Source organism: Corylus avellana, chromosome ca9, assembly GCF_901000735.1.
Source record: "Corylus avellana chromosome ca9, CavTom2PMs-1.0".
In the NCBI taxonomy this organism is placed as follows: domain Eukaryota; kingdom Viridiplantae; phylum Streptophyta; class Magnoliopsida; order Fagales; family Betulaceae; genus Corylus; species Corylus avellana.
In genome coordinates, this window is record NC_081549.1 from 7,176,728 (window position 1) to 7,188,201 (window position 11,474).

At 36.5% G+C, this 11,474-nt stretch overlaps 1 protein-coding gene across 3 annotated transcripts; it reads right to left on the reverse strand.

Moving 5' to 3' along the window:
* Nucleotides 1-356: 356 nt before the first annotated feature.
* On the reverse strand, nucleotides 357-10,453 carry LOC132191966 (uncharacterized). Of its 3 annotated transcripts, XM_059607120.1 has the most exons (16): nucleotides 10,201-10,453; nucleotides 10,038-10,088; nucleotides 8,598-8,761; nucleotides 7,772-7,845; nucleotides 7,548-7,686; nucleotides 7,326-7,414; nucleotides 7,088-7,241; nucleotides 6,805-7,007; nucleotides 5,676-5,881; nucleotides 5,481-5,579; nucleotides 4,920-5,041; nucleotides 3,247-3,348; nucleotides 2,647-2,756; nucleotides 2,455-2,542; nucleotides 1,790-1,983; nucleotides 357-761 (listed from the first exon to the last, which is right to left on the reverse strand). In XM_059607120.1, exons 3-16 carry the CDS (start codon nucleotides 8,703-8,705, stop codon nucleotides 545-547), a joined length of 1,905 nt encoding a protein of 634 aa, XP_059463103.1. In that variant the 5' UTR covers nucleotides 8,706-8,761; nucleotides 10,038-10,088; nucleotides 10,201-10,453; the 3' UTR covers nucleotides 357-544. The 3 variants fall into 3 exon arrangements, with proteins under 3 accessions (XP_059463103.1, XP_059463104.1, XP_059463102.1); XM_059607121.1 differs by lacking the exons at nucleotides 10,038-10,088; nucleotides 10,201-10,453 and adding an exon at nucleotides 9,361-9,532 and having other exon boundaries at nucleotides 5,676-5,872; XM_059607119.1 differs by lacking the exons at nucleotides 10,038-10,088; nucleotides 10,201-10,453 and adding an exon at nucleotides 9,361-9,532.
* Nucleotides 10,454-11,474: the final 1,021 nt, after the last annotated feature.

The window sequence follows — 11,474 nt, forward strand, 5'->3', positions numbered from 1 at the left end:
AGATAAAAATTTTACTTGTATTTAAATCATGAAAATGTTTAGGACATTTGTGCGTAAAATATCGTACACTTAGCAAGATATTATATTTATGAAATTCATGTGTTTCTTTTATCTCTCTCAAGGGTATGCCTTTTGAAGGGTGTTTTTTTTGCTTTTTTAAAAAAACACTATGATGTAATATAAATGTGAAAATTATTTGTGTTTTCGGGTGTTTGGTATTTGGATTGTTTGTTCATGTTTTTATTTATTTTTTGAATAGAAAACAAAAATTTTCACAAATGTGGCCTTGAGTTGGAGGCCTAAAGCCTTGGAGGCATATTGACTAAGAACAAGAAAATCAACTGAGCCTACGAAAATTGTTTTCAGAAGCTAGTAAAACGCACTTTATAAAAGCACTAGTTAGATATTGTTACCCATAAGATTATACAAGATTGAAATGCTAAAAGAAAAGGAAACAGGCAGGGTTAAAAGGGTCAATGATCAACAAAAATTAGTGAAAACAGCATAATTGCTGCATCCTGCCAAAGACCATGAACGCAGAGTCTCAGATAGGAGAAAGAGAAGCTGTATAAGAACCATTCGTGTACTTCAAGCCCTTTAATAAACCTGAGGACAAGAAAGGAGTAACTGTGGCTTCCGGCATACCAAAAGCATAGCTGCTTTCTTGCAACCCTTCACCTGCTGCAGTTTCAGAATCAGATTTCTCGCAGGGTGCTCCAAGAGCTACATTCAACCCGATTGAGGTCGGTTCCGTTACGATACTGAAAAAACCACCCAAATCAAATTGGTAAGTAAGTTCAACACATTTGATCCAGAATAATGTTATTAATCTAATGCTCATGAACATCTAATTAATTTGTAAAACAATCTTCAGCAGGATTGGGGAAAAATTGAATGCACGAGGGAATAGCAAAATTGAAAAGAAAGTCTTAATCATGTGATATTTATCAGTATGTATCATTTGATCTAGCATTAATTCATGCAACAACTTTGGTCAACTGAATCAATTGTAGACAAGCATAACAGCTTCTTAGCACGAATTTCGACACTTCCAGTAGAGCAACTTAACTATCTATTTTATCATCACAAAATAATTGAACCACTTGGGATGTATACTTGACAAGTTCTCAACCTACCTTGTCCAATTTTGCTTATTATCTAAAAGTGGCAGCAGTTTCTAGTTGTTCCAACATAGTTCAGGAATCAAAGAATACCTATTATCCAAAGAGGAATCCTTCCAGTAGTATCAGCCATTTATCCCACCAAATTCAAGTGCAAACAGATGGTAGTAGGGTCTAGTGCTGTTAGACTAAATCCAAGACTAGGACCACTAGTTTTACCTTAAAAGTGTGAGTGGTGATATCACTATCATTTCTAATTGGACAAGTTTCCTATTTAATTATTTCCAATGCAGCAATATTAAGGTTATAGGTATGTCTTATGTCTGCACTTAAATATGGGAAGAATTATGCTCAAGTGAATGATAGGCAACAAAAAGAAAAAGGTTCCCTTGCGCTTTTTCAGCCATATTTTCCTTTGCAAAGGCAGATAATGGCCCAACAAATATAGCTTTAAAACCACAAAGAAGTTTTTGTCCCCAGAACCATTAATTTTCTTTGTCCATTTTATCCTCCAAACACAAACATCTACCAGATCTGCTGGGCTTCTCTATGGGGCCAATCCCCGACAACCGAAGCAATTGTATAGGAAGTGATAGGCCTTGAACAAGTCAAGAATGTCAATCATGTAAGAGCTACAATGACTTTACAAAATCTAATACTTATGATACCTTGCCTCAAAGCTTCTCCCTTCAGAACTCATAACTTCCCATATACTGCATATAATCCATGGCGGAAGATATGCATCCTTAATTTCAATGCAATAGCAGAGACCAGCAGATGAACCTTTTACACTTCCACCATCTTTACCGGATCCTTTAGGAGCAGCAATATGATCTGCTCTTTTCAACTCCATACATCTAACCTGCCAACATAATAATAATAACAATAATAATCAAAGAAATTCCAATAATATGTTTCACAGCAATAAGCAACAACTAATATTTACCCACTCCAATAAGTTTTTTCGTGTAACACAAGCATTTGTACACTATTATATAAGTTTTTTTGCATACACGTTTGTACACTGTATAAATGCAATGAAAAATTTAAGTCAAATAACTTTCTCCTCTCTGCAGTATTGTAGAAGGTACCATCACATTAGCCACAAGTTACTAGCGGTATTTAGTAAAGGCAGCAATGCAGGTTTTGCCAACAATGCGTTTGCAATGGAAATGAAGATTTCAAGCATTATGCTCCAACAAAAAAAAAAGATTCAGGGAGAAATAAAACCAAGAGCTAATTTAAGCATGATTTGAACTTCAGTAAGACCTATAATATGTGAAATTATTTCAATTGAGGAACCCTTGTGGCCTTGTTTTCATATTTTACACACCTCTGGAGCAGAAAGAGCAGCATTCTGAAATGGAACAGGAGAACACAATAAAGGAACATCCATACCAGTGAAGAAGGTCAAGAGAGATCTGGTAACCACAAGATAAAAGAGATCATCAAGAGTGTTCATTTCATTTAGACTGATAATGTGGAATAGAATAATTATCTTTTAGAAAATTAATTATTAACATACCTATAATTTAACAAAAAATCATACAAACCATGTATGTTCTTATTGCCACTGAAAGCCAGTAAAGATTGTGGGCTATTGTCGATATCAGACAACGAACTCTGGCGCCGAGTCTGCATTGCATTTCAACAGAGAAAGCCAAATTTAAAATGCACAAGAAACAACATCAAAAGTATTAGGCTAAGACCCCTATTACAACAAAATACATAGCCAATTATAGAGAAGATTTCCTTGCCGATAAGATGGACCTGCCTCTTCGGCTCTTCCAAACTCATGACAAGTTCAGAGGGTTTGACATGCATGAATACCATTTGCTAAATTTTAGATTGTAGATAGCCAAATCATCAGATATAAAAAGTAGTCAGGTTGCCCTTCTGGTTTTATTGATAGCCAAAAACTGCCATATATCAAATGGTCAATTAGTCCAACAGAGACAACTGGAGGACTAGAATAGACTTCTTAGCTGAATAATGAATTGACTGGTCTCAATCACCAACGTCCCAGACATGGCAGGGAAAATTATTTCAGAGTCCACCCCAGGCCCTGAATTCAGGAAAGCCCAATGAGAACAGACTGCCAAATGTAAATAGCATAGATATAAACCTGGCCCAAATTATGCTTCTCAATCTCTGAGAGTTCAACCAGATCTTCAGTGGATACTTGCTCTACTTTGGAATGGCAAAGAGGCATGGAGAAACAAACATCCTAGAAAACATCAATTGCAGCCAAAATTAGATGTCAAGCATCATTCAACATATAAAAGTTTACAAAAGGGAAATCCTATGCAAAGGACAACACATAGAAGTCAACAAATACATTCTTTGGCAACAACAATTCGGCAGTACATTATATACTGACTAAAGGTCCATAAATTCCAGGAACAAAGATGACTATCATGACAGGCACAAGTGTGTTATAGTCTGTTGTCACATGGGAAGCCTATCATAAGTACATATCAGATTCCGACACTGAACAAACCCAGAACAAAAAATTTTTCTATCAGTATCAGTTCTTAACCCAATTGGTTTTTTTTTTTTTTTTTTCTTGGCACACAATTGTTATTAAATTATGCCAAATATTCCCAAAACAGTCGAAGCAAAACTTGAACTAGCAACAAGACAACTAAAATGATTTAAATGTTTAGTGCCAACATTAGCTTTTCAGTGCAGGCCTAGTAGTGTTTCATCTCATGTTGTTGCAACTAAAATTATGGTCACCCTGCTATTTTCTTCTTCTCATATATCTGATGATAAAGCCATCAATACACTAAAATAGTCTTGATTTGCTAACATTTTCAAACTCCAACCGCACAAATAAGTTCCAAAGTCCATTTAGTAATGTGAAAAATGAACTCTCTAATTTGTTTATGAATTTGTCCATTTATGTACTTGTCTTGAAAACAAGAAACAAAAATATAACAAACATAACCCAACTTTTTGAGGGGACACCAATTAATGCAATGTCTTTGAAATAAAAAGTTGTCACTTCCAAAATTATCCTCATTAATTTAAACTCAAATAAAGCAAATGAAAAGGAGACATTGACTTTTCAAATATAGTACAGGGTGAGGGAAGTTATTAAAATTGTGCATATTGCAATTTTTTTTTTATAAGTAATGCAATCTCAATAAAAGCATGGAGGGGCACAACCTTCAGTACACAAAAAGTGTACAAGAGAAACCCTCTAATCAGGAGAAAAAGATGAACAAAAGTTCAAAAAAATCAGAAAAAAAACTAGAAAAAAGCAAGCTATGATGCACTGTTATCCATGTGCTATGATGTGCCTATTGCCTTCTCAAAGTGAACAAAACTTCGTAATAGTTCAAAATAGAATAGTAGAAAAACAATACAAAACAAAGGCAGTATTTCTTTTACCAAAGCAAGAAAGTTCAAGTCGGATCGAAGCTCTAAGAAATGTGAAGGACCCCAGGATAATAAAATCCTCGAAGCTATCCACTTCAATACCACTACCTAAGTTAAATCTTAACTTCAAACAACGCAACATAACTGAACAAAGTTTGGTTTGTTTTGAATTTCACACAATGAAAAAAGAGTCTAGGATTATCAAAATAAACATTTAGATTCTAGAATAATCACTTCCACACAATAAATTCCTAGCATGTTCTACCAAAAGCAAAATTACTTCTTGGCTATGCACTAAACAATACATGCATAGAGCATACTTAAAATGATTAGAGGGAAAAGAAAAGACTGTAACCATTGGTATAGTAACAAGCTCTGGACAAAAAGCTTCAAAAGTAAAGGAGTACATCTTACATGCTCTCTCAACAATGACCTCAAGCCTCTTGTTGACCTGGAGATATAAGCATTGCACAAGCGCTTGGTCCTCCCGAAGCCATCACCACAATTGAACATCACCACAAAATGTGAAGTACACACTACAAATTTTTCCAATAAAATCAGCAAGTCACTATAGAGTTTCAGACTGAAATGAAAGTTAACTGGTCAAGAAACACAAAAGAGCATTACGACTCCAAAGTTATGTCTAGGCAAGCAACATCAACATCAAATATAAACATGCATTTCTTCAAAATAGCCTATGGTTATATGCAATCTGAAACTATTCTCCTGCAACAACAATCATGAACAGATTTTAAAAAGGAGGCCTCTAATTGACTCCAACTCACAAGTATCATCAAGGCATAACACATTAATTGTAATTTTTTTCAAGTAATTTCGAAAAGTGTTGCATGTGCCTTGTGGTGCTAGCATAAAGCACAACTCATTGATTGTAATCTGAGTTCCATACGTACTCTGTGAATACATACTAAACAGGAGATGAAAACAAATTGTAGTAGTGTGAAAATAAGTGATTACCGTAAAAGACGTTACAAACATTATTCTGGAGCATGTAGTAAAGACTCCGAAAGGAGTCTTCCCATGCAAGCTGTCGTTTTCTTAAGAAATTCATTTCCACTGCACAAAACAACACAAAAGAGAGCATTAGAAGGGTTGAGGGAGGAAGGGGTGGAGTTTCACCTAGTATTAAGTAAACAAATTTATTTGACACACCTCCCTCTGCTGCGGATGACGTCAACACTGATATGAGAGAAGGTGGTAAGGTAGATTGAGGGTAAACCCATGAATGCATAACTTTTGAATTTAAGACATTGGAAGTGGATGCGAGGACCGAGCTATGGCTGTTGTTTTGATCCTCAAAATTACCAAACTGGAATGCGAACTGGGGCATGGTACTGGACATTATTGACCTATGAATTCTTATCATGGGAAAACACGATAAAGTCAGTTAACCAATGAGAATAACGAGTAATATATAGTTCGTTCTATAAAATGGACAAACAATAAGCAACCTAAATAAATTATGCCCAGTGGTCCTGGCATGAGGTTAACATGTATATGATTGGTTAGATAGTTCATAGTAGATAAGAAAATGAAAAGATTGTTTGCTTCATGGTCATGCTATCAGTACATATGTAGTTATTCTTTTGTGTAGAGTATGATGCTGGCATCTTTGCAATACTTAATAAGAAACAGAGACCTGAAAGAAACCTATTAAACAAGGATCCGCAGAAGGGAAACCCAAAATAAATGCATGTTGAAACATGTTGACCTGTGATTTGATAGAAAATACTACCCTCAAGAGAGAAAGTGGAGAGAAGAAATGTCAAAGTTCATGCTTTCAATAAGATTGACTATTACTGATCAAAAAAAAAGAAATGTCGAAGTTCAATTTTTTTAAAGGATGAAGAATCAAGGATAAGCAAATATCCCAATTAGAAGTTTCTGATTCATCAATTATTATTGATATCTGAATACCAAGACAAACAGCAGAAACAAAACTTGTACTCATTTTGATCCTACAAACTTCAAAGTCAAGACATTTGCTTAAACTAATCCATATGGCATTAGATATACAAATAAATCACTTTTTCATGTCTACGACAAATAAAAGGAAATAATGACCTGATTAAAGTAAAAAGGTAAATGGTTATGACAGCATACATGAGCTTAGGTAACTAAGATTCATCCCAGCTAAAGTGTACTGCATGCATACAAGTCCACAAAGAAGTAGCAGTACATCTACTAACTAATAGGAATGAACTAGTCCCACGGGATGCTCTCATCTACAAGCACTAGCAACAAACAAACATTAAGAATATGATGGCACCAATACACTCACTGATTCACTGGCGAGGAGGACACGACCCGTACATAAGTTTTAAGAGTAAAATCTAGAGGAGCCTTTCGGCCAGGTACATGGCATTCAGAGCAGAAATTGCCTGAATAAGTTGAAGTAGGATCCCCAAGTCTTTCAGAAGAATCAGCAGGTAAACCAGAAATCGCATGGGGTTCACAGGCAGCCAGTCCTTTTAATGCTTTATCCTAGGAAAAGAAGTGGTGACTTATTCATAACAGATTCTTAGCTTCAATATTTTGAAAGGAAAACTGCATGCAATATATACCATATCAATGACTGCCAAGCCAGATGATCTATCACCACTTGATGAAAGCTCACTAACACTACGAAATGTACTTTGACTACACTTTCCAATTGTTTGAAAAGCTTGTGCGACACCATCTTTGGCATCTTCAGCAGAGGCAACTGAATTTTCTGGACTGCAGGAGATAATAATGTAAATTCAAAAGAAATGAGGACATGTATATTAATTATAAACAAGTAGACCATATAGGAAGGCATACCATGAAAGTTGGTTTCGTCTCTTGGCAGCCAAATTGGAAAGCAGAGTTATATTCTTCAGGCCGCCAGTTTGCTCAATTGAGTTATTTTCCTGAACAGAATGAAAGAAAAGAAAAGTATCTACGATTAACTGAACTAACATTCAGAAGTTTAAACTAGATTGAGAAGGTACGCAGCACGAAAAAAAACTAAAATTAAATCAGATATACAAGGGAAGTATTAACCTTCGCATTTTCTTTTCCAGAAACCATTCTAAACCTGGATTTTTTAACAGGAAATACTTCATCCATACGGGTGTCAATGTATCTATGGTTTCTTGACAGTTCAGGTTTCCTAAGCCCATTATCTGCCACGTTACCGTCACTGAGAGCAAAAAAGCAAAACTTCAGTGGGTTACAAACCCAAAAAGATAAAAATAAAGATAAAAGAGAATTAGGAAGAATCATACTTCGTGGAACCAAGCAAAGGAGCTGGAGATTCATCTACGAGCTCTACAACATTCGCCTGCTTCAACTGCTCTCCCTGTCATGCATCCATTGATGAATGAAACATGAGTACTTTTTTTTCTATCAAATTTTTACTGTTTGTTAGCATTTTCAGAGACTATCTGGAACCTAAATTGCAATTAAATGCAACTAAAATTGTCTCCTAAGAGCACTAAGCTGATAACATCAACTCCACAACAAAAGAAATCAGAAATTAACATATTTTCTACAATGCAATAACTTAACAGTGCAGATGCAGCTTACAAATGCACACAGAAATTACACATGAAAGTTACGCAATGACGTAGGGCTATAATAGGCTAACAATCCTGTAAAATAACTACACACACCAGATGCTAGCCAAAATTTTGTTAATTGAAATCATCACACTTGCTCAATGTAGACTAACTATAAGAAAGTAACACTACATCATCAAAATTCTAATCCATAACCATAATGTAATGAATGGGCCAAATAATACTTTTGTAATCCATACAAATGAACAGGTTTGTAAGCAGCCATGACATTGGCGTTGAGTTGAGATTCACTGAATAATTGGCGTAGACTCAAAATCATTCCCACTAATAATCACCAGTAACTCAAGGAGATGGAACCAAACTTATGAATCATTGTTGTCAGGTCCAGAATTTTCACGTTATTACTATCATGTTACGAAAAGGCCAAAAATTGATCTGTCTAAATAACAAAAATTGATATTACAACGGTTCAAGCAGAAAACCAAAAGCATGGAAAAAAAAAAAAAAAAATGTCATGAGTTCAGCAACTTACTCTCAGTTCCGATGGCGTTTTCCTTTTAACTGCGGTGCCAACCTTCAGAGCTCCTCCTCCGTTTTGAAGCGTGGAAGTTAAAGAACCAGGTGCAGCAACCTTTGCCATACTATAGTAGCGTTAAAAGACTGCACCCTCAACTCCTCCACCACTCAATTCGCCCCCTGCAATTGATTCAATTCAGAGCATCAAATTTGACTGAATTGTTAATAATATCTTCAAAAAGTAACATTCTTCACAAGAATTCCTAATGACAACCACTAAAACTGACGCAGAGGCAGTGTTTGTGAAAATAACAGAAAGAGCGATTGCTTTTACAGCGTGAAATGAAAGCAGCTACCAATCACATCATTTTCGATTGCTCAATCTTGAAACTTGTTAAAAGTTATTTTCTTATTCCCAAAATATCTCGCACCAGTGGCAAGCATTTTTTTTTTTTTTTTTTAAATGAATACAAGCCTTACTTTACAAAACTCTCATTCTATAATCGGAAACTAGATAATAAGCGTTACATTTTACAACTTCAATTTCAATTAAAGCGCCTCCAATAGAAAATACTTCTCCGATAACTAATTTTCTACGGAAACAAGCGCAGCGGGAGTAAATCCAATTCCCGATGTATCCAATCTATGTAAAAGGTAAGCGACAAATATTGGCGGTCCAATATAATGTAATTCTAATCAGTAAAACAAGAAAAACGAAGATTAATCGAATTCAAAGCGATTGATTACCGTAAGATTTTTTTTAAACAAAAGTGTATTACCTGCGCTTGCGAAGAAAGAATTTCCGAGATAAGCATTGAGAGGAAAGGGCGATATAGAACTACGTAACGCTACGGTTTCGAATCGATTTGTCCTAATGTAAGAAATTAGGGCAAACCTGCAGAGAAGAAGAGAGATGCGAGCGAGCGAGTGAGAGAAAATGCGGTAAAAGTTGTGGAATTGGGCTTTGTTTGAACGAAATTTTTGCTTTCCCTCCTGTGGTTAACGCCGTTTGTCGCTGGCGTTAGCGACCGTTTGAAACATGCCACGTTTGCCCAGTTAAAAAAAAAAAAAAAAATCGTGCGACCCGTCACCCATCCCACGTCCATTTCATTTTCCCCCCAAAATATTTTCCCAAACTCATACTCTCCCCACCGGCACCGGCGCTGTGATCCCTCACCAGAACCGGTGCCGTGATATCCTCTCCCCACTGACACTGCCCCGATGACTCCAAACCCTTTCATTTACACCTCAGTAGCATTTCTGAATGACAAATATGAGACAAACAGAGACAAAAGCAAAACAGGATCTGAGAGATTTCTTAATGAGTGATCCAAGTATGTGCGAGAGAGAGAGAGAGCTGTGGGAAAACCAAACAACGCTCAACACGTTGAAATCACACACAAAACCAAACAAAAATTGCAGCTACAAGGAAAAAACTTCAGAATGAGACCATTACCATATATATGCCAAACCCTCTACTTTGATATGTTCCCCTCTTGTAATTCACCTATAACAAAATCAGTAAATTAGCATAATTTCAAGGCAGAAAATTCCCCATCTTCCAGTTTTACTCTCTCACACACACAAAAACCAACTAAAATCAATCTCAATAAACTAACAACAGCAACGAAGCCCGTAAGAGTTCCTGATACAGCGCACACCGCACACAGTGGGGGAATGGGTTCCAGCCGAGCTGATGGAAGGAAGTGGAGGTGGTCGTCGGCGGTGACAGTGGGGAGAGGAGAGGACGCACGGTGCCGGTGGGGGAAGAAAAAGGAGAGAAAGGAAAGGATTTTTGGTCGTCGGGGGCAGTGACGGTGGGGAGAGGATATCATGGCGCTGGTTCCGGTCGAAGATCACGGCGCCGGTGCTGGTGGGGGAGAGAATGGGGTGGCGGAAGAATGAGTTTGGGAAAAAATTTTGGGGGAAATGAAATGGACGTGGGATGGATTGCAGGATTTAGGATTTTTGCTTTTTTTTTTTCTTTTTTTTTTTTTAACTGGACAAACGTGGCATGTGCCACGTCACCGACGTGTTTACTGTTTAAGCATGCTGGAGTCCCACTAATCACTACTCCCATTTGAACACGAGTTTGAGCACTCAGAGCGTGCAACATGTAGAGGGGGAAACCTGGTCGGTCGTAGTATGCATTGAGAATTTGAAATTGGAGGCCTATTAACTTCACAAAAGTTGTAATTTTAATTTTGGGTAAAGGCCACATGCATTTCTCAAACTACTACTCAATCGATAATGTCCTTCTCAAACGTTTAATTGTGATAATATCTCTCAAACTACTAAAACATTGTCAATCTTCCTTCTCACAGTGTAGCTACTCCCTCCCCTTGTGAACGGCCATCCCTCTCCCTCTCTACTCATTATAAATTTTGGCCCCAACTCATTAAGACTTAAAAGATTTGGTCCCTAATTTGCAAACTAATCAGTAATCCCTACCTTATCTCGACACTGTAAACCAATTTTCAGAAGTTGTGTCTAATTTCTTCAGAAAGTGGCATCAGATCTGGATCCAATTTCTTCAATTTGCAAACTTTGCTGACCAATTTCTACTTTCCTTCAAAAAGTGCATGATCTAAGCTTGTCGCAAATTTGGGTCTACATATATGTATAAATTTTATTTTTTTTTGACCTGGGGTTAAACTTCAATCTCAAAAAGAGTGGTTTTGAAACGTGCCCTAATTTTATAGTCGGGTTCGAAATCTCTAAAAAATCAGAATAAGAATTAACAGTAAAGCAAGAAAATAACAATAAAAAATACAATCCACGACCAAAGTCACCTAGAGCTCTGTTTGGTAAATGAGTTGGGTTTTCCTTGTTACTATTCATCACCATTTTCCAAAAAAATCAACATCAAAGCATTCTAACTTTTTCACTTTTT

Coding starts and splice junctions, on each gene's coding strand:
- LOC132191966 (XM_059607120.1), bottom strand. CDS start 8,705: ATGGCAAAGGTTGCTGCACCTGGTTCTTTAACTTCCACGCTTCAAAAC. Junction 7,008..7,087: donor GCTTGGCAGTCATTGATATG/GTATATATTGCA, acceptor TTCTTTTCCTAG/GATAAAGCATTAAAAGGACT. Junction 5,580..5,675: donor GTCATCCGCAGCAGAGGGAG/GTGTGTCAAATA, acceptor TGTTTTGTGCAG/TGGAAATGAATTTCTTAAGA.